The sequence below is a fragment of the Marmota marmota genome, unplaced genomic scaffold (genome assembly GCF_001458135.2).
Source record: "Marmota marmota marmota unplaced genomic scaffold, marMar, whole genome shotgun sequence".
Lineage (NCBI taxonomy): Eukaryota > Metazoa > Chordata > Mammalia > Rodentia > Sciuridae > Marmota > Marmota marmota.
In genome coordinates this window covers 11,151,540-11,174,997 of record NW_026000164.1, presented here as the reverse complement: position 1 = coordinate 11,174,997, position 23,458 = coordinate 11,151,540, and the positions used below count along the sequence as shown (strand labels likewise).

The 23,458-nt window shown below is 42.9% G+C and overlaps 1 protein-coding gene and 1 non-coding gene across 6 annotated transcripts in view; one reads left to right on the top strand and one right to left on the bottom strand.

The window, feature by feature from the left end:
• Positions 1 to 22,060, bottom strand: part of Slc37a3 (solute carrier family 37 member 3) — a 45,770-nt gene extending 23,710 nt beyond the window's left edge. The window contains exons 1-7 of one of the 5 annotated variants that reach the window (XM_048786839.1): positions 21,927 to 22,021; positions 18,057 to 18,189; positions 11,161 to 11,318; positions 8,938 to 9,064; positions 4,435 to 4,527; positions 2,910 to 2,993; positions 569 to 714 (exon numbers count right to left, since the gene is read on the bottom strand). In XM_048786839.1, the coding sequence (XP_048642796.1) occupies positions 569 to 714; positions 2,910 to 2,993; positions 4,435 to 4,527; positions 8,938 to 9,064; positions 11,161 to 11,249 (539 nt within the window). In that variant the 5' untranslated portion in view covers positions 11,250 to 11,318; positions 18,057 to 18,189; positions 21,927 to 22,021. Of the gene's footprint in view, positions 1 to 568; positions 715 to 2,909; positions 2,994 to 4,434; positions 4,528 to 8,937; positions 9,065 to 11,160; positions 11,319 to 18,056; positions 18,190 to 21,926 lie in introns of all 5 variants that reach the window. The other 4 variants (XM_048786841.1, XM_048786840.1, XM_048786842.1 and 1 more) reach the window with 4 other exon arrangements.
• On the top strand, positions 14,768 to 14,840 carry Trnaa-cgc. Its single transcript has one exon. It is a non-coding gene; the product is annotated as a tRNA-Ala (tRNA).
• Positions 22,061 to 23,458: the final 1,398 nt, after the last annotated feature.

Sequence of the window (23,458 nt, the reverse complement as noted above, 5' to 3'; positions counted from 1 at the left end):
TCACACTCAAAACTGAAGATGGCCAGCAGTGTTAGCAACGTGTCCTGCTGGCGAAGACCATCTCTGAGGTCCACACCATCTTCCATACACTTCAACATGAACTGAAATAGAAGGAAGATGTGAACAGTGGGCTCTAGTTTGGATCTGGAATGCCCCTCAAGGGCTCGTGTGTGGGAAGCTTGGTCCCCAGCTGGTGGTACTACGGAAGGTGGTGGAAACCTCAGGAGGCGTAGGTCACTGGAGGCATGTTCTTGAAGGGTGTATCTTGTCCCAGCACCCACCACCACCTTCCCAGCCATCATGAGGTGAACAGCTTCACTCTACACAGAATGTTCTGCCCACACCCCCGAGTCCCAGCAACAATGGAAGCAGGTGACCATAGACTGAAACATCTGAAACCAGGAGCCATAATACACTTCCCTTCTCTGAGTTATTTTCCGGGTTTTGGGTCATGGTGACAGAAAGGTGACTAACAGTGTCTAAGGCATCAAGTTAATAGACTCTGATGAGACTGAATAATCCAACATTAAAACCATTTGAGTAATGGGAGAGAAAGGAAGAGTCATACCCATTTTTCCCAAACCAGTTGCCCATCACAGTGACCACACAGGGCCAGCCAGTGGACTGCAGCAGGCCATTCACAATCCACAGGCAACAATAGAGCCATCTGTTGTAGAAGTGCAGCCATTCTGTGAGAGTGCCAAAGACAAACACCTTTGAAAGAAAGAAAAAGGAACATGTGACGTCCACGTGGACACTGTGAGTATGCCCAACTGCCACCAGACTACACCAAGAATACATTTAAACAACTCGCACCCAAAAGCAGTGTGGCGAAGAGGGTGGCTCAGAGCTGGCACCAAGAAAGTAACCATGGGATCACCAGAAAGGCAAAGGCGTCAAATGACATGACTCAGTATCATCTTTCTAACTGGCATCTTCCTCTCTTAAAAGTGAAGGCCTCCTTTTTCACCTCATTTTACATCTCCCCACTGCTGCCTTAGGCCTATGTGGTGGAGGGAGGGCCGTCTCCCAAGGGCTGCAGAACTGAGCAAGCCCTGCGTGTATGTGTGTAGTTAAAGTCTGGGTAAAGTCCCGGGTAAAGTCCCGGGCAAGTCTAGCTGTCGGGACTGCAGCTACCCAGCTCACCTGCGTATCAGAAACCTGTCTGACTTGTCATCTGCTGAGTCATCTAGTAGGTTCCATTGAGTGGCTGCTTTTTTCCAGGCATCTGGCTCAAGGGGATATTTTATTTGCAGTCAAAATCTATTTTGAGAATACTTGGCATGGGTTACAAAATAGTATGCAGAATACTATCAAGTTCCAGTTATGAGACATTCTGGAATAAGCAGAACTATAAGGACTGAAAAACAGTCTGCAGTTGCCAGGAGCTGGGGAGAGCATGGGGTAGTTTATGCTACCCTACTTGTGGGCACTCAGAACTATATGCTAAAATGGTGAGTTTATGTATGAAACGAAATTTCAAAAAGTACTTTTAGAAGCATATGTACAGGTTTAAAAATATGTACAGGTTTAAGCCGGGCACAGTGACACATACCTATAGTCCCAGCAGCTCAGGAGGCTGAGGCAGGAGGATCATGAGTTCAAAACCAGCCTCAGCAATGATGAGGTGCTAAGCAACTCAGTGAGACTCTGTCTCTAAATAAAATACAAAATAGGAGGCTCATGGTAGAGCGCTTGTTGTGGCTCAGTGGTAGAGTGCTTGCCTAGCATGTGTGAGGCACTGGGTTTGATCTTCAGCACCATATAAAAATAAATAAATAAAATAAAGGTATTGTGTCCACCTACAACTAAAAAAAAAAAAAAAAAAAAAATAGGGCTGAGGATGTGGCTCAGTGGTCAAGTGCCCCTGAGTTCAATCCCCAGTACCAAAAAATATATATATACAGGTTTAAGTATGTGTGGGAGAGCAACTTTTGAATAGATAAATAAGTTCCTAAAATTTCAAGGAAACAAGTTTTTTCCTGGACTCAAATGGTAGACATTGAAAACAAAAATAAATTAGGGTCTAACTAAACTCTGTGGTTTCAATCAACCCATGAACTCCTTAACAGATGCTAGTAAGCAATAAAGATGGATCTGATCTGGACACTGCCTTTCACGGCACCTAACGTGCCAGGCACCGTTCCAAAGGCTGTGCACTCACACCCACCTCAGTGTAACCCAGGAGCGGGGGCACGCACATCCCTTTCCAAATGAAGAAACTGAAGCCTCTTTTCAAATGAAGAGAGCATGAGCTAGGAAACTGCAGAAAGGGTGGAAACCGAGGCCATCCTGACCTATGAAATCTGTGGTCTTAACCCTTGTGCCACCCACTCTCAGGGTAAGCAAGACCCAAACAGAAATAACCAGGCTAAGCAGCAGAAGATTACAAGTGTCTGCAAAGAAACACAGGCACAGAAGCTTAGAGGAGAGATGAATGTTACTTTCAGGAGTGGAGCCCATCAAGTCAGAAGGGTCATGTGGCCAAGGACTTGAAGGAGATGCTGGGGCAGACCACAGAGAGCTGAAGAGTGCCACGCAAGGAGGGAAGAAGAACAGGGACAAAAGCACCAAGGTAGAAAAAAGCAGGACAGGCCCAGGGCTCGGAAAGTAGCTTGGTGTGGTTACAGCAAAAGGTGAAGCAGAGTGACAATAGGATTGGACCGGAGCTGGGACCAATCAACTAACACATGCTGTTGAGAAACTTCTAATGAGGGTCAAGGAAGGACCTCCTCAGAATCCCACGTTAAAAAGATCTACCTAAGAGACAGGCATGCAAGGGATCAGGACACTGAAGAATGAACTCACTGTTCTACTCTACCTCGAGAAGTAGGGTGTCACTTGGAGTCTAAAATGTCTGACCAAAATAAAATTATTATTACTATAATTACAAAATCTTTCCAGCTTACCACTAATGCAGAAGAGCACATGCCAAAAGAGAGAACCCATCGTAAATTCAGCCGATCCCCAACGATGCCACTGATGAAAAGACCCTAAAAACAAAGCATTTCATTTTATAGTCCTAAATAGTAACACAGTCTAAAAGAGGTAACATGCATTGCAAGGCAAAAGAGGCAAACGAAACTCTGGGGGATTTAAATCAAACCTAATTCACATGCCTAGACTAGCTGGCTTTGGGCATCACAATGTTTCAGGAAACAACACTACACTGCAGATCTTAGACACCACAACCCCGTTATTCAGGGAGACCGTGTTTTTCTTGATTCCCTAAAAGACACAAACGAGTGAGAATTCTGACAAAACAAGCACTCCAGTAATTTCGCCTTCTAGAGATATTAATCCTTCAACACCACTCAGAAGCTTTCCCACGGTTTCCCTTAGCAGATGTGACAATTCGGTGAAGAGAGGTATGATCTCCTCCCACTGTGTGGGAGAATTAAAATGCTGAGATAAGGCCAAGAAAAGAGACTGAAGACCAGGGCTACACATATTAGGTTTCCTCCATAAATACATACAAATAAATTTCTTGACCTCATTATCATCCAAATTAAACATTTCTAATAAGGTGACTATCTAAATAAGAGAAAATTTAGATGACAAACATCATAATAAATGCTTTTCCCCTTAATATAGCCAGGTCTTCGCTTCCTCAAAAGAGGGCACACGACCACTAAAGCAGATGTGATGATCTGCAGTGGCCTCTTAAGCAATCTGTACTATATGTGACAGAGGGGATGAGGAAAATCTCTCAATTCTCTTTCAGATAAGAGAATCAATTTTCTCTGTGTTGTTCCAGAAAGCAAAATGCCTGGAAGTTACAGAAGGAAATGAAGCTCAAAAGAAAACCAGGCAGTCAGGTGTGATGGCATGTGCCCATAATCCCAGCAACTCCAGAGGCTGAGACAGGAGGATCAAAAAGTTTAAGGCCAGCCTCGGCAACTTAGTGAGACTGTCTCAAACTAAAATATTAAAAAGGCTGGGGAATGTAGCTCAGTGTTAGGGCACCCCTACATTTAATCCTTAGTACCAAAAAAGAAAACTGATCATTAAGACTTGGAGTATGGCCAGGCATAGTGGCGCACACCTGTAATCCCAACAACTCAGGAAGCTGAAGCAGGATTATTACAAATTCAAGACCAGACTCAACAGCTTAGCAAGGCCCTAAGCAACTTAGTGAGACCCTGTAAAATAAAAAGGGCTAAACTTGGGCTGGGAATATAGCTCAGCTGGTAGAGTGCTCATCTCACATGTACAAGGCCATGGGTTCAATCCCCAGCAACACAAAAAAATAAATAAATACAAGTCTGAGCTTGTGGCTCAGTGGTTAAGTGCACCCAGATTCAACCCCTGGCCCAGAAAAAAAGAGCTGGAGTATGGCTCAGTGGAGACAGTAGTAGAGGTCTGCCTTGCATGCATAAGGCACTGGATTGGATCCCCAGCATCACAAAAATCCTACAGAATTCTAAAACTTACCACAGCGTAGGAAAACAGAAAAATAGTATCCAGCATTCCAAGGAAAAGAGTAGCCTCCTCTGTATTGGGAAACAAATGGTTGCTGCTCCAGATCTACAGGAACACAAGAACAAATCACATCCCACCAGGATCTGCTGGTGCTCATAGCTCTCAACACCCTATAACCAACCTACACCTATCCCAACCCCATCCCCATCCCCACTGAAACCAGCAGTTACCTATGGATAAGAAAATATATGCAAAAAGGGTAAGTTTACGTTTTTTGCTGTGCTTTTATTTTTCCTATACTGCACATATTAATTTTTAAAAAATAAAAACTATTTAAAAAAAAAAAAGTAAATAAGTAAGTACCCACAGAAAAGTCAATGCATGTTTCAGGACCAGGACTGCTAAAGACCAGGTCTTACTTCAAAATGCATTTAGAAAGGTTTTTTTTTTATCTATTTATTTTATACACTCAAATGCTAACAACTAAACCTATTAAGAAAGCTGGGCACTAAGTATAAAAACAGACATTTAGCTGGGTGCCACAGCACTCTCCTGCAACCCCATCTACTCAGGATATTGAGGACCTCAAGTCTGAGGTCAGCCTGGGCAACTCAGCAAGACCCTGTCTCAAAATACAAAACAAAAAGCCCAGGGATGTAGTTCAGTACTAGAGCATCCCTGGATTCAATCCCCATTACTGGGGGAAAAAATTTTTTAAAAAGTAAAATTCTGATTATCGTTTTATTTGTCAAAATTAATTATACAGCCAGGCTTACGCTGAGACAAGAAGATACTCAAAGCCAACCTCATCAATTTAGCGAGGCCTTAGGCAATTCAGTGAGACCCTGTCTCTAAACAAAATACAAAAAAGGGTTAGGGTTGTGGCTCAGGGGGTAAGTGCCCCCTGGGTTCAATCCCCAGTACCAAAGCAAAAAAAAAAAAAAAAACTATCTAATATATTAGAAATTATACATCCAATATATTATATATNCAAAAAAAAAAAAAAAAACTATCTAATATATTAGAAATTATACATCCAATATATTATATATCTAAAATATTAGAAATTAGGTGAGTGCTGTATCACTGAGCCCTAGCCCCAGCCCCTATACTTTTTTACCTATTACACACAAAGTGTAAAGAAAGGAATGGGAAGTGCACATAGCTCCTCACGAGGTAAGGTGAACAGGCTTGGTCAGAACTTCACATTTCTACATCCAACCAAGCCATACTGCATTCCCTGCAATTCTGAAAATCAGGATGGTAATATCTATTTTTTTTTTTAAAGAGTGAGAGAGAGGGAGAGAGAGAGAGAATTTTTTTAATATTTATTTTTTAGTATCTGGCGGACACAACATCTTTGTCTGTATGTGGTGCTGAGGATTGAACCCGGGCCGCACGCATGCCAGGCGAGTGCACTACTGCTTGAGCCACATCCCCAGCCCCAAGGTAATATCTATTTTAACAGTAATCAAAAGTAAATAAATTCCCAGCAACTCAGGAGGTTGAGGCAGGAGGATCGTGAGTTCAAAGCCAGCCTTAGCAAAATCAAGGCGCAAAGCAACTCAGTGAGACAGTGTCTCTAAATAAAATACAAAAAAAATAGGGCTGGGGATGTGGCTCAGTGGTCAAGTGCCCCCGAGTTCAATCCCCAGTACCAAAACCAAAAAGAGTAAATAATAGGGCCGGGGTTGTGGTTCAGTGGTAGAGCACTTGCCTAGCATGTGCAAGGCACTGAGTTCGATCCTCAGCACCACATAAAAATAAATAAAAATAAAGGTATCATGTCCATCTACAACTGAAAAAAAAAAAGTAAATAATTAAGTCACCAAGAAAGGATTACAATTTTTTAAACAGATTGAATTGGTATAGTGTATTCTTGATTCTCAAAAATACTCATATAGCTTTGGTGAATATTCATGATGTGTGGAAAAGCATGATACATACTATGATCTCAGACACACAAAATGGGTTGTTGTGTATGTATGTACACACACGACCTGGAGGAACACATCCTACTAAGCTGCTTGGGAACTGTGTGACTTTGTTTTTTGCTGTGCTTTCATTTTTCCTATACTGCACATATTAATTTTTTAAAAATAAAAACTATTAAAAAAAAAGTAAATAAGTAAGTACCCACAGAAAAGTCAATGCATGTGTCAGAAGAGTTAATATGTGAACTGGTTACTGAGGAAAAGAGTAAGACAGCAGGCCTGAGATCTCTCTCCTTACACAGGCAGGCTCACAAGGCTGGCTCCGGGCTGGCATCTGGGAACTTAGATCCATGAAGGGTTCCCACCACCCCGATACAAGTGGCTCACTGTTTATACCCAACAACATGATTTATGAGAACCGTGCTTTCCTTTTGGGAGCCTGGAATTTTGATATGTGTCAGACGGCGTGCCTACATGACCAGCCCCAATAAAAACCCTGGGCACAAGCCTGTAATGAGCTTCCCAAGTAGACAACACTTCACATGTGTTGTCACAGCTGGGTGCTAGAAAAATTAAGCACATCCTGGGAAAGGAACCCTGGAAGCTTGTGCCTGGCTCCCTGCAGACTTCACACCACGGCCTTTTCCATTTGCCGATTTTGTGTCCTTTCAGTGTAATAAATCACAGCCGTGAGCACTTCATGCTGACTCCTTTGAGTCCTCCCTCAGAGCCATTAAACCTGGGAGTGGTCTTGGGAGCCCCAACCCAATTAAGAAGAAACCCAAGGCAACCTTAGGCGGTAAAACCAGAGTTTAACATCTAAATCAAATCCCATTTTTCTGTATATCGGTCAGACTGCACCTGCAGTGCCACACCGAGTGCTCAGTGTCACTAAACTGTGGTTGAAGGAGACAGAGATGTTTTGCTTAAACAAGAGAAACTTCGGGATTTAGTGAGAGTTGTCTTCAAACAGCTGAATAAAAACTAACTGTCCATCTCAGAAAGCAGAAAATTTCTTCTCCCCAGCGGTATTAAAGCAGAAACTGGGCGGCTATCCTTCAACAATGACAAAATAACAATGGGGAGCAGACCTCTCTCCATTGACCTCTCCTAAGGCCACTTTCACCTTTGAAATTTGTGATTCTAAACAAATACAACTGACAAGTCAGTTTAGTCGTTTAGACTCAGGTTGCAATCTAACCCTCTGGTCTCAACTCATTTCCTTAAAAAGTGACTGATAACTTAAATCCAGAAGAACAGCATGGAAGCACCTCCCCTAGCATAAAGACTCCATGAGATCAGGGTCTCCTTTCCAATCTTCTAGGCTTTTTTTTTTTTTTTTAATAGTTTTAGTTGCAGATGGACACAATACCTTTGTTTATTTTTATGTGGTGCTGAGGATCAAACACATGCTAGGCAAGTGCTCTACCACTGAGCTACAACCGCAGCTCAACCTTCTAGGATTTTGTTTTTTTATACTTCACTGCCTAGGACAGTATTTACATAAGAGAGTCACTCAACAAGCAATTGACTGAGTAGCATATTTACACTTTGGAAGATATTCCTGTCACCCTCAAACCTCTGTCAACTTTGAATGTGTCCCAATAGGGGAAATAATTTCTAAATATAAAACATGCTAACAACATTAATAGGACATCTATAATTCCACAGAAGTAAAAGTCAAGAAATGTGATAAACATTGGGTGGATCTGTGTATTGAGAAAGGGCACTGTAAAGAACAGCATATGAGTCTCCAACAGGCATCAGAGGATTTTCCCAGTCCAGAACAAATATAAAGAACTGGGATACACACTCCTAACTTCAAGATACAAACACATCAAAGAACTGGGAAATACTTAAATACTAAACTATATAATAGCATGCAGGACTTCAGAGAAGGGAAAAATAAGAAGCTAGGAAAAAAAAAAAGTGGGGGGGGGAAATGGCATTTTTATCTTACTACAAAAAGAAAGAGCCAGGCAATGGCACACGCCTATAATCCCAGCAGCTTGGGAGGCTGAGGCAGGAGGTCTGCGAGTTCAAAACCAGCCTCAGCATTTTACCAAAGCGCTAAGCAACTCGGTGAGACCCTGTCTCTAAATAGAACACCAAATAGGGCTGGGGTGTGGCTCAGTGGTTGAGTGCCTCTGAATTCAATGGAAGGAAGGAAGGAAGGAAGGAAAGAAAGGAGGGAGGGAGGGAGGGAGGAAAGAAAGAAAGAAAGAAAGAAAGAAAGAAAGAAAGAAAGAAAGAAAGAAAGAAAGAAAGAAAGAAAGACAAAATCTAAATAGGTGGAAAAGGTGAAAGTGTATATATAAAAGATAATATGTAAAATCTCAAAAGTAGAAACATACACAGTACTTGTAAAACTCAATGAAAAAAACAGCCTTCCCAGAATCATATGATAAGGGTTGGCTTGGTAAAACAGACCAATAAGGGCAGGCTTTGAAATCAGCAGACAGTTTGGATTGGACTCCCTGGGACAGGATAAGCTGTTTCAGGTAAACAATGCAAGAGAGAACTTAAGAAGACTTAAGTTCTGTCCCTTCCCTAAGTCCCTCCCAGCACTGGCTCCACTTACCTCTACAGGCAGCTCAAGTGTTGTGTTAAAAGCATTTGGGGTCCACTGCTTGGAGATACTAACTTTGACATTGCTAAATGTTTTTCTTGAAGCATGGAGCAACGAATAACTACAAAATAGAGAAAAACTACAGATGAATCAGTAGCAAAGAAAACAAAAGTCAATAAAATTACAGATATATGCCCATTTGTCTCTACTCAATTTTAGAATTCTTCTCTCAAAAGAAAAAAAAATAAGTACTGTTTTATAGGAACTTGAATTGATACAATAAAAATAACTAGTCATCTTCATTATGAGTCCCTGCTCATGCATATCAGATACTGCAAACTAGAAGATGGATATGTATCTGATCCCAAACCACTTTAAGTCATGAATGGAATTCTGTAAAGAATTTTACACCTTCAGGGCAGGGTGGCTCAATGGTAGAGTGCTTGCCTGGCAGCAGCTCCAAGCCCTGGGTTTGATCCCCAGCATCACAAAAAAAAAAAAAAAAAAAAATTAATCTTTAGCACACAAAAAGCACTCACTGCATCAGCAATTCAGTTTTTCCCTTGGATCCATGTCTTTTCCTCAGATTGATGCCTCATACCCCTCACAAATAGCCCCCAAACCAAGCATCCAAATGACCTATTTACTTTCACATAATTGGAAGAACCACTTTCTTAGTTTCTGCCTTTAAAGAAAGGGCTGAAGATATAGTTCAGGGTGGAGTGCTTGCATGGCATGTGTGAAGACCTGAATTTAAACTGAAAAAAGGAAAGGAGAAGAGAGGAGAAGGGAGGGGAGGGGAGGAGAGGGAAGAAAGAAAGAAAGGAAGAAAGAGCCAGGTGCAGTAGCCCATGCCTGTAAACCCAGTGGCCAGTGGCCGGGAGGCTGAGGCAGGAGGATTGCAGAATTCAAAGCCAGCCTCAGCAAAAGCAAGGCCTTAAGAAACTCAGTGACACCCTGTCTCTAAATAAAATACAAAATAGGGCCAGGATGTGGCTCAGTGGACGAGTGCCCCTCCCCCCCCAAAAAAAAAAAGAAAGAAAGGCAGGCAGGAGGAAAATAAATGATCATTTGTGATACATTCAATAAAGATTAATAACAAATCCATGCAGAAGAAGTATCACAACAGTTCAGTAATAGAGTTATATAACATGTGCCTAACACAATAATAAATAATCTTATATATGTTTTTGTGGATTTTTAAATATTTTTTTGGTGTATGGTTTACATTATGTTACTAAAGAGAACCACTTAGGGCTACAGAATCATGAACATGGATTTGGGTTGCACTGACTACTTGGGGGTTGCTAACGGCGAGACTCACAGGAGTTAACCAGAGCTCCTCCAATGTCTCACACCATCTTCAGTGCTCAAGGAGGCACAGCACAACCCATGAATACGCATAGACTTTGTTCTCAACCCCCTGATTTCGACCAACAGAACACTTCATGTTAGACCAGGGTTTCTCAGCTTCCACACTATTAACATTTTGTGGCAAAAAATTCTTGGCTGTGGGAGCTATCCTGTACATGGGTATTTTGGCAACATTCCTAGCCTCCACCACTGGATGCAAACAGCACCCCTTACTCCATGGAGACAACTGAAAATGTTTCCCAACAATGTCAAATGTCTCCTGGAGGGCAAAATGATTGCTGAGAACCACTATACTAGAGCTCTCCAAAAGCGTTAACAGGGCTAGGCATGTGGTGCAGTAGCAGAATGCATGCTTGGCATGCACAAGGCCTTGGGTTCAGTCCTCAACACTGTCAAAAACTAATTAATAAGGGCTGGGGTTGTGGCTCAGTGGTAGAGCACTTGCCTTGCCATGTGCAAGGCACTGGGTTTGATCCTCAGAACCATATAAAAAAAATAAAATAAAAAAAATAAAGTTTTAAAAAGTATATTTTTAAAAAACTAATTAATTAAGGGCTGGGATTGTGGCTCAGCGGTAGAGTGCTCGCCTAGCACGGGCGGGACCCAGGTTCGATCCTCAGCGCCACATAAAAAAATAAATGCATTGTGTTGTGTCCATCTACACCTAAAAAATAAATGTTTTAAAAAAACTAATTAATTAAAATTTAAAAATTGAAATATGAAGGTTAAATTACACATTTTTTAAGTACAAAAACAAAAACTAGTCTATTTCATTAGAGGCCTATAACTATCAGTGAATTAGACCCCTCCCTCAAAAGACAAAACAAATAAACCAAGAGAAGAGCTTCGGCAAGTCTCTACCTGAAGAAGGTGAGCAGGAATACAACCACATGGTGATGGCTGAACCGCGAGAGCGCAGTCCCTCTTGGGAAAACACTCGGCCAGGCCATGGTGCTCCGGATGCCTTCTCACTCTGACCTTGAAGTTTGCTGGTGAATGATTTACATCATGGCTTCTCTCTAGAGAAAGATAAAACACTTTCTTAACCTTATCCAAAAGAGAAGGAAAAATGTAATCCAAATCATCCAAAAGATTACCCAAAACCTGAGGTAATTAGGCTATGACTAACCAACATATAATTAAGCCTTGGGGGGTGGGGAAGCTCCTGGGCTAGTTGATACCAGAAAATCTGATTCATAACTATGTTTTATAGTCATCAGCTAGTCCTAACAAAACCCTTGACCAAAGATTATATCTATCCTAATAGATATAATCTATCATATAAACTAAGAAGAAAATCACTTTTTAGTGGGAGTGGGATACTGGGAATTGAACCTGGGGGTACTCTACCACTGAGCTACATCCCCAGCCCTTTTCATTTATTTTGAGACAGAGTCTTGCTTCATTGCTGAGAGTCTCACTAAGTGGCTTAGGCCAGCCTTGAACTTGTGATCCTCCTGCCTCAGCCTCCCAAACTACTGGGATTACAGGCATGCGCCACCAAACCCAGCTGAAAATCACTAGTTCTTACAGAAAATGAACAAAGTAAATAAGACACTTATAAGAAACAAACTATGAAATTTAAGAAATAAAAGTTCCAATCTCTCTAATAATATTAGGTAAGAAAATGTTGCATTTTTAAAGATTGTGCTTAGGGTATGGCACAGTGGCAGAGGATGTGCATAGTATACAAAAGCCCTTGGGTTGAATCCCCTCACCACACACACACAAAAAAAAGTGCTCAGTGCAGCTCAAGGTATGTTGTATGTTCCTGAACTCACATGCTGCTAATGAACGTGATCATGAGTACAACATTACAGGAAGAAAACAACCCAGCCATGTTCATCATGAGCTTTGACACAAAATTCCAATGTCTAGGAACTGATTCCTAAAGAAATATGAAATGCCTTTAGATCTATAAACAAAGGTAGTTTTCACAAAACATTACAGGAGCTTTTTTATATTTAAGAAATGAGGGGCTGGATGTGGCTCACGGGGTAGCGCGCTGGCCTGGCATGCGTGAGGCACTGGGTTCGATCCTCAGCACCACATAAAAATAAAGATACTGTGTACACCTAAAACAACAAAAAATTGTTTAATTGAAAAAATAAATGACTGTGTGTCATTCATAAAGGAACAGAAAAAAAGGAAAGGCATCTCTTTCTACATTCCACTAGCTTTTCATTCAATTGTACTCATTTCCCTGCACTAAAAGCTGCAGCCACCTCTGATATCCAAGAATTATACATAAAATAAGGAGTTACACTTAATATCTCTAGTACTCGATCTGCAGAAAAACTTAAATATGCAAAAAACAGGAGATGATGATCAATCCAACTCCATGTTTACATAACACAACAGGGAATACACTAGCCTGTCTAGGTAATCAAATTAGGAGCAATTTTAATTTTCTTCAATATACTTCCCTGAAAATTCTATAATAAACATGTGCATTATCTTTATAATGGAGGCCATATCCACAGCTTTAGAAAAGTTCTACAATTTGTCTGCATATTAGAGAAACACATTAACAAAACGAAGTGTATGATATACTACCACAATCAAGGTTGGAGATAAGCCCAAGAGCAACCACAGGGAGAATCGCAGGGCTTTGCTTTATATTTAAGGGCTTTGCAGGTGTAAGTTCACTATAATTGTCAGATTACTTATTGTCACAGGCCACAATTTAGTGGATATACTCAAGCCTTACAGACTGAGAGAATCAGCAGAAAGGCCTTTTTTTTTGGTACCCAGGATTGAATTCAGGGGCACTCAACCACTGAGCCCCTACACCAGCCCTATTTTGTATTTTATTTAGAGACAGTGAGTTGCTTAGTACCTCACCGTTGCTGAGGCTGGCTTGAACAAGCAATCCTCCTGCCTCAGCCGCCCAAACTGCTGGGATTACAGGTGTGTGCCATTGCACCTGGCCATTCTTACATCTTTTAGAATAAAAAAGCAGGACAATCTCTTTTCCTCTTATCATAAAGGATCATGGCCAACACCAATATAACAAAAGATAGATTAACAAGAGAAAAAGCATAACAAATGTATTTAATCCCAGTTTTATGTGACATGGAAGCCTTCAGATAAAAGACCCAAAGGCCATGTGAACTATTCATTTTCATGCTTAAGTTCCACTAAGCAGGGACAGCCATGCAGAAATATGATTAGACAAAAAGGGTATAACCTAAAAGTAAAAGACATGGCAGGACACCCAGACAGGCTTGTGTGTTCAGATTTCTCTTGGCCCTTCAGTTGTAGCATTCCTGCTAGGTATGGGGCAGGACCCTTTTTGGAATGAGGGGGCTTATGACCTACACTCAGGCAGGTCACAGAATTTCCTTATAGCCAATTCTTACACAGAAAGGCAGAGGAAGTGAGAGCAACATGTTCAGGTTTTGTAGCTTGCCTAAGGAGAAGGGGTTCAGGTCTCTAGGACCTGCCTTGAGGAAGAAAAACTAGTTTCTATGGCTTGCCTTGGGAAACAGGAGCCAGGAGGACAGGAAAAGGTCACAGACTGACTGCTTTCCTTAGGCTTATTTCTGAGGCCTTCACTTTGGGGCATCATTTTCAGAGCCCCAAAAAGAACAAAACCAAGGTGTCATTAAATTGCATACACATAATAAGAGCTGTTTCACCTACTCTCTGTGAGCCACTGGAGAGGTCACCTCTGTGAGTCACAAGACTGTCATCTGTAAAGTGGTCCATCTCCTTTGATTGCTGTTCAGCTAAAACAGACAGTGCATGAGGAGTGGGAGGGCTGGGGACATAGCTCAGTGGAGTGTTTTCCTAGCACACTCGGGGCCCTGAGCTCAATCCTCAGAAGCACAGGTGGAGAAAATGCTGCCCAAGATTAATCCTAAATCAGTAGAATGTAGCTAATTTCATTCTTAAATTATGAGTAGAATGGACTGTAAAATTCCATTTACAAAATGTAAATAAACTTTGTAATTCTAGAAAGCTAGAGCTTTTAGCATTAATAAAAGTTCCAAACAAGATCTTTTAGCATTGCTACTAAACTTACTTCCATCTAGAAAAATAAACATGAAATACAAACAGAACAACCTGAAGTTTCAACCACTCTCTAGAAATTACAGCTCTCTGGACTAAATACATTTCACCTCAAAATACCATACTGGGGGCTGGAGTTGTGGCTCAGCTGCAAAGCACCCATCTAGCGCGTGTGGGGGCCCTGGGTTTGATCCTCAGGACCACATAAAAATAAATGGAATTAAGGTGTTGTGTCCAACTATAAGGAAAAAACAAAAGCACCAAAAAAAAAAAGAACCACTGTACTGAATATTTTAGGAAAGGATACAGGATATAATACAATTCCATTATTTATCAAGTATAATAATAATTTCAAAAATGTGTACTCCAATGCATTGAGATTGTACTGCTTTGGCAACAGTTGTATGATTTGGAGGAGGGAGGCTTGTACAGTTACATTAATAGATTTAGGGCTGGGGATATAGCTCAGTCAGTAGAGTGCTTGCCTCGCATGCACAAGGCTCTGGGTTCAATCCCCAGTACCACCACAAAAAAAAAAAAAAATTAATAGCTTTAAATAACTACTGAGATATGAGACCATGTGGATGTTTTTCCGGGAGCAGGGGGTGTGCAAGGGATTGAACCCAGGGGCACTTTACTACTGAGCTATATCCCAGCTCTTTTCAATTTTTTATTTTGAGACAAGGTCTTACTAAGTTGCTGAGGCTTGTGCTCCTTCTGCCTTAGCCTCCCTAGTCGCTGGGATTACAGATACGTACCACCACATCCAGCTTATAAATGTAGTTTCTAAATAAACTATCTTTTCCTAGACCAGAGATGAAAGAGAAAAGTCCTAATAAGCACATTGGGAAAATAGTTTCAAATAATCACTTGCTGTTGACAGAATGCCACTTAAAATGAATATTATAACATATAGGCCTATGTAATTATAACTAAAAATAATAACTTGCACGTATATCCCCATACATCAGAGATAACTTTCAACTGGCTGTGAAGAACACAGGAGTTTTTGCCAAGTCTGAATCAGCCAGCACATCCTGATTTCTAAAGACCACTTTCTGTAATGTTCTAAATACAGACTGAAGAGAGGTCAAATATCCTTGAAGTATAGTAAATGCTACTGTAACTGAGAAGACCACTCTGAGTATGGTGGCACATGCCTGTAATCTCAGCAACTTGGGAGGCTGAGGCAGGATGAGTACGAGTTCAAACCTGGCCTCAACAACTCAGTGAGACCCTGTCTCTAATAAAATATTAAAAAGGGCTGGGGATGTGGCTCAGTGGTTAAGTGTCCCTGAGTACAATCCCTGGTACCAAACAAAAGAAGAAAAAGAAAACCAAATTTCAGTGTTTCTGAAATCACAGTAGTTTGTCATTGAGTGGCTTCTCAATGAATACTGAATGCATACCTATCACATAATAGTTGATAGTAATTATTGTTTTTTAGATTACAGCATTTTTAATTCACAAGAATAGTATATATTTTTCATATATAGTACGCTTTGAAATATTTGTATATTGTAGAATGGCTCAGTCAACCTGATAAAAATGTTTTGTTTTGTTTTTTTTCTTTTTTCTTTTTTTTTTTGTGTGTGTATGTGTGATGAGAAACTTAAAATCTACTCAGCAATTTTCAAAATACAATACAAGGGCTAAGGGCATAGTTCAGTGGCAGAGCACTTGCCTAGCATGCACCAAGCCAAGAGGGTAAAGGTAAGGCACAAAAAATACATTGTTATTAACTATAGTTACCCTGTTGCACAACAAAACTCTAGAATTTATTCCTGACATCTAAATTAAACTTTGTATCCTTTGACAATATCTCCCTATTTCCCCCACAAGAATCAATTAAAAAGAAAAAACAATTCTTGTTAAAAATAAAGTCCTTGCCCATCACAGTGGCACATGCCTATAATCCCAGCTCCTCAGGAGGCTAAGGCAGAGGAATAAAAAGTTCGGGACCAACCTCCACAACTGAGGTTTTTCTGTCTCAAAATAAAAAACTAATTAGGGGGGCTGGGGATGTGGCTCAAGCGGTAGCGCGCTCGCCTGGCATGCGTGCAGCCCAGGTTCGATCCTCAGCACCACATACAAAGATGTTGTGTCCGCCGATAACTAAAAAATAAATATTAAAAAAAATTCTCTCTCTCTCTCACACTCTCTCTTTAAAAAAAAAAAAAAAAAACAACTAATTAGGGATATAGTTCAGTGGAAGAACACTCGCCTATGATGTGAGAAGCCCTGGTTTCAACCCCCAGTACCACAAACAGTTAAACAAGATCCTTGCTGGGTACAGTGGCTCATAGCTGTAATCCCAGCAACTTGGGGAGGCTAAGGCAAGAGAATCCCAAGTTCAAAACCAGGCTCAGCAATTCAGCAAGGGCCTAAGCAACTTAGCAAGACTGTCTCAAAATTTAATTTTTTAATAAAGGCTGGAAATGTTGCTCAGTGGTAAACAGTCCCCAGATTCAAAAGATCCTTGCTATTGGTAAAATCCAGAATCACTGAGCCATATTCTACATTTTTAAAGCACTTTCACAATCACTGATTTTGTAATAAAGTGGAGGTTTTTTTGTTGTTGTTTGGTTGATTGGTTGGTTGGGGAGGGGTCGCATTGTTTTGGTTTTTGTCCTAGAAGACCAACTATTAAAAAATGGTATTTCTGGCTGGAAACGTGGCTCAATAGCAGAGCATTTGCCTGGCATGTGTGAGGCACTGGGTTCAATCCCCAGCACCACCAAAAAAAAAAAAAAAAAAAGAATAAAAATGGCACTTTCCAGAATGGGAACACAATATTAACATTGTGTAATCAATGCCACTGATGACTTCAGGGTTGGGAATTAGCTCAGGGTTGGGAATTAGGTTGGTACAGCATCTGCCTAGCATGTGTGAGGTCCTAGATTCAATTCTCAGCAACAGCACTGCTTTGGGGTACAGCCAATCACCAAATTATTATTCCTAAAATTCTATTTCTAAGCCCAGTGTGGTAGCACACACCTATAATCCCAGCTCCCAGAAGGCTGAAGCAGGAGGATCAGCCCGGGCAACTTAGTGAGACCCTATTTCAAAATAAAATAAAAAGGGCCAGGAGCAGTGGAGCATGCCTGTAATCTCAGCAGCTTGGGAGGCTGAGGCAGGATGATCGTGAGTTCAAAGCCAGCCTTAGCAAAAGTGAGGCCAATGCGCTAAGCAACTCAGTGAGACCCTGTGTCTAAATAAAATATAAAAAATAGGGCTGGGGATGTGGCTCAGTTGTCCAGTGCCCCTGAGTTCAATCCCCACTACCCCCAAAAAATAAAATAAAATAAAAACGGCTGGGGATGTAGCTCAGTGACAGTGTGCTTGTGTATCATGTGAGGCCCGGGGTTCCATCTCCAATGTGGGGGAAGGGGGGGGAACCCTACCTCCTTGGAAATTCATGTCCCAGTCTTTACTAGGCAGTAAAGATACTCAGAGGTCTATCCTGGGGCTACATCTATCTCACAGATGAGATACCATCAACTGATGGCCCAAGCACTGCCTTTCTAATGTGGACAGCTCCAGTTTCACATACCTTCCTCCCACTGCTTCCAGAGCATTCCGGCAGGCAGTGGATACCTCCTGATTAAACCCACTCTGTGGGCAAAACTACCCCTGGTCATCAGCTCCTGAAATGCATTTCAGACATCTTGCCTCCAGATTGCCTGCCCAACACCACATGCTCCAGCAGTTATTTTACTCCAAGCAGGCTCCCAATTCACGACCTCAGTGTCCTCCCCATGTCTGCCACATCTGCCGACTCCTCAGCAGCTCAGAAGGTTGCCATCTCCTGCTGGCCAAGTCTTCTCCTGGCCTGGTCTTCTCCCAGCCTGGTCCGCCTGTCTTGCACCCATGAAGCTGAGTTTTGTCAGAGAAAAATCACAAACAGGTTTCCTTCTCAGATTCAAACCCGCAAACCTCAAAGGGCTGCAACACTGCCCGGCAAGCCTGGGGCATTTCCCTAGCAAGCGTTTCCTCAACCTCGGAGGTGGCAATTACACTTCTCTTTTTATACTTCCAACATCAACATCCCTAGTCCTTGGTCAGGCCACGTTCCTTCAGTCAGTACCACAGCTTTATGCCAATGATCCCAGGTTTATGGTGCCACCTCAGACCCTCCAGGGTTCCTACTGACCACCTGATATCCCTCCACAGAGCTAAAACAGGATTCCTCCTTTCTCCCTCCAAATCCACCCCTTCCCTGGAGCCTCCACCTCAGTAAATGGTTCCGCCATTCCTCCCCGTCTACCAAGGGAATTGGGACTTACCCTTTATTTCTCCTTTTCTCACAGCTTCCTCATCCAGCCCATTACCAAACCCAGTCCGTTCACCTCCAAAACTTATCCCCATCAATTCTGCCCCATCACTGCCACTCCCCTAAGATAAACCGCCAGCATCGCCCACCTGCCAACCGACCCCAACGGCCTCCAATGAGGTTTCACCAGCTCCATCTACCCCAGCCCCAAGTCACTCTCCACGGAAGCCTGAAGCACATGTGAAAACAGAAGCCAGCTTCTGCTTACAACCCTTTGATGTCTCCCCAAGACGCACATCAAAACAGACTCTTTTCTTACAGAAAAGTAGGATGGCTAAGGGATAGGTTGGTGGGAGAAGGCTCCAAATGACAGAGGGGACTGCCTGAGTAGATGGCTGGGGAGCTCGGAATTTGTTTTATTAATTTTCAATTTGGAATATATGAATAAGGTAGAAAATTCAAAAGGCACAACCCAGCAGAGAGCGAAGCCTCCCTCCTGTTTCCCAATTCCTTTTGTACTTTGCAGAATCCATACCCTGCCCACATCCCAGCAGAGCCCCTCCCCTCACACACATACCTGCAAGCACGCAGCACACACAATTCTACCCCTTTTCCCTCACTTCTTAGAAGCTGGAGTTCTGTCCCTATTGGCATCTACAGAGATGAGCAGCCTCCCGTGACATGAATAGACCCCCCCCCTGGGCAGCCGGGTGTTCCCTAGTCCTTGGTCAGACCACATTCCTTGCCACCTGCCTTCCCGACCTAAGGACCCACCGGAGGTGCCCCACACGAGGGCCTTAACTTGCTAAGCCCTCTCATGCCTTGGGCCCTCTTTGCTCTTATGCTGCCATACATGCTTTTCCTTATGATGGCTGGCTCCTTTCCTTTTCTTGGTTCATCCTCAAATGTCACCTCAAGTGGCATGCCCTGACCACCCTATCAAAAAGCGGTACTCCTCAGCTTCTGCTTCTGTTTCTTTCCTTTACAGCATTTCTCCCAACATAATCATCTGATGTGATTGGTTACCTTTCATCAAAGCTCCAAGAGAGCAGTGGCTTTCTTTCATAAGACTACAGCTCTAATCCAGAACTATGCAGAATAATTAGAATGAGCAATAGATTTCCTGCTGCTTGTTTCTGCAATGCTGAGGAGTAAACCAGGGTTTTGTGCATGGTAGGTAAGTACTCCACCATTGACTTACACCCCCAGCCCAATGAAGATGTTTTGAATGAATGATTTTGCACAACACTATATTTTGTACAAGGTTCCAGGCACCATGGTAGGTACTTTGCACAAATATCACTCAATTCTCCCAATAGTTTACAGATAAGAAAGATAATAGAGATCTCTCTCTCTTTCTATCACCAGTCCTTTTATTTTATTTTATTTTAGGTACCAGGGATTGAACCCAAGTGCTCTTAACCATTGAGCCACATCCCCAGCACCCCCCCTCTCTCTTTTTTTTTTTTTTTTTGTACTTTTATTTAGAGACAAGGTCTCACTGAGTTATTTAGCGCCTCACTAAATTGCTGAGGCTGGCTTTGAACTCACAATACTCCTGCCTCAGCCTCCTGAGCCACTGAGACTACTGGGATTACAAACATACACCACCACACTCAGCTTTGATTTTTTATTTTGACACAGGGTCTCACTAAATTGCCAAAGTTGGCCTTGAACTTGTGATCCTCTTGCCTCAGCCTCCCAAGTAGCTGGGATTACAGGCATATGCCACCATAAACAATATAGAAAGTAATCTCTCAAGAAAAGTAGTGCATATTCAAACCAGAACTGACTCTACATTTTTTTAAATATTTTTTTAGTTGTAGATGGACACAATACCTTTATTTTACTTGTTTTTATTTTTATGTGGTGCTGGGAATCAAACCCAGTGCCTCACACATGCTAGGCAAGAGCTCTACCACTGAGCCACAACCTAGCCCTAGGACTCTACATTCTATGTGATATTGTTTAAATGCAAAGGCTTAGAAACTATCCCAAGTTGAGTAAAACACAGCAATTACAATTATCACACCTAAGATGCACAAGTACACATGCAGGATGGGAAAAAGCTCACCTTGATGGTAAGAGTGATTCTTTAACACATTAAATGAGAAGGGCACTGGATAGGCAACTTCCTCACTCCCTAGACTTCAGATTTTATGTTTGCAAAGGGAAAAAAAATATGCATACTCAAAGTTTAAGAGGTAGATAGGAAAGTGTTAAAAGGTTAGTTGAATTGACCGTTTTTTACAGTATTGTTTGTTCTGATTTAATACCACTTATACAAGTAGCTTTTTATTTCAAATCTGATTTGAAGCCATTTTACCTGTACCACACAAATCTTTTTTTATTCAAAACTCAAATCTCTTTGTAATTTTTCTCTCTTCTTAAACTGTCTCAATAACACAGATGCTAAATACCTAGAATTTATCTGTAAAATTATCTTATTTCAGGATTCCCAAAACCACATTCTTCCTGTTTTTGAACATGTTCCAAGGACAACAACGTTGTCTTTGCCAGGCTGGCAAGGTCGAAACCAACCTGGGAAACTTAGTAAACCCCTGTCTCAAAGAAAAAAAAAGAAGAAGTTGGGGAGCCTGAGGGTGTAACTCAAAGGTAGAGCACTTGCTTTGACTGCAATTACCTAGCACGCACCAGGCCCTCGGCTCAATCCCCAACACAGGAGGAAAAACAAGTCTGATTCTGCCCACCGGGAACGATTCTTCCTATAAACAGTTCGGTAACAATGTACCACCAGGTCGCCTACCGTCTCAAGAACCCCAGGATGCAGGGGCACACGTCCCATTATCTCCTGTCAAAACTAAGAATAAACAGACCACACTCTGCAAATCAGTGTGGAGGGAGGAATGAGGAGTCACAGGGCCGTCAATTCCGGGGCTGAGACCACGATCATTCCCAAATCACAACCCAGGACCTCAGCCTCTCTGCCCTCTGAGCATCCTTTCCGACCGCGTCCCAGCCACTGGGCAGTCCCTCGCCCGGGCTCAGGACCTGCCCTTTGCTGGTGAAGTCCGAGCCTCGCGGGCTCCAAGGCCGCGGCGGGTCCACGAGGGGCACAAAAGCCCCCGCCCCCCGCGGGCTCAGACCCGGACGCGGGTCGCCACGGGGCCCTTCCCGCGGCTCCCCGGAGGTCCCCGACCGCCGCGGGACCCACAGCCCGCGCGGGGCCACCGGGGGGGCGAGCGGAGGGCCGCACCCGGGCGCCACACCCACCAGCTGCCAGCACCCCCAGCCCCGCACCGCCCTCGCGTCCCGGGAGCCCCGCGGGCCCGTCCCCTCCCCAGCCGGGCTCGGGCTGCACGCGCTGGAGCTCACGCACCCGAGACCCGCAGGATTTCCCCGCTGCGGCCGGCCGCTCCGCGCACTGGCTCCGCTCGGCTCCCCGCCGCTGCCCGCCGCCCCCGCCGCCACCTCACCCTCGGAGCCGCGGCCAGCGCTTCCGGGCGCGAGCGCGGTGCAAGCCGGGAGTTGTAGTCCCGCCGCGCGGCTTTACCTACGGACCAGGCGCTTCCGCGGCGCCGAGGCCCCAGCCCAGGGCTTGGGACACCGCCCGGGTTGCTGGCCAAGAAAGTCAAGAGGAAAAACAGAGCTGAAACGCTGGGGGAAACGGACGGACAGATTTTTTTTCAACGAACCATTATTCCATTTTTATTTTTATGGAATATTTTTATTTTTATTCCATTCTTTTATTTTTTTAATTTTAATTTTATTCTTTATTGCTGTGCTACTGACCTGGCTAAGCATTAAATTTTTGCTTAAACCAAGTAATGCAGTTGCTAGGGCTGGGGATAAGGCTCAGTTGGAGAGTGCTTGCCTCCCATGCACAATGCCCTGAGTTCAATCCCCAGCTCCACCAAAAAATAAATAGATGTAGTTGCCCATTTTGGCAGGACCTTTAGTCTGTGAGTATCATACACAGTTTTGTTTGCACCACGCCCCATCTGCCCTAATAACATCAATGTAGCCTTCAGCAAAGTTAAAGCCTTACAACACAGCTCTGAGCAAGGGTCCCTTTAGGCAAATAAAGGCAAAGGTGCGCTGCCTCCTGGGGGCTTTCAACTGTTGGGGAAATGAAGTTGATATTTTTTTAGGTGTAGATGGACACAACACAATACCTTTATTTTATTTTATTTATTTATTTTTTTAATGTGGTGCTGAGGATCAAACCCGGGCCCCACCCGTGCTAGGGGAGCGCTCTACCGCTGAGCCACAATCACAGCCCCAGAAATACAGTTCTTTATATATATATATATGAATAGTAGAGCACTTGCCTAACGTTTGAGTCCCAGGCTTCAACCTCCAGTATCACATACACACACACACACAAAAGTGAAAATAGTAAAAAAAAAAAAAAAGTGAAATATGTGGTATATATGTACATATTTGTGCATTTCTTTGTATATATACATGCACATGTGATTATGTTTATGCATGGATAACAAGTGCACAACCTCTGTTACTTCCACCCACACAATGCCCTTTCAACTTGGGGGAGAGGGTTGGATAGGGAGAGACAGTATCTCTGGACTTAATTTTTTAATCACCTGGACATTTTAAACATTTGGTTCCTACCTCTGGGTGCTCTCTGAGTGCTGGGTCTGTCAGCTGACTTACTTTTTAACCACAACCATTACCAGAGGAAATACAATATTTTGCACCTGACCTCCTTGACACAGATACCAAGTCTACTTCCTGCCCCAGCCTGTGCTTCTGTGGTAGATCCTGACCTACATTTGATTTCCAAGTTGAGGACATGTCATGGTGGCTCTCAAAGCAGCAGCCCAGGGCTGGGGATATAACTCAGTTGGTAGAGTGCTTGCCTTGCATATACTAGGCCCTGGGTTCTGTCCC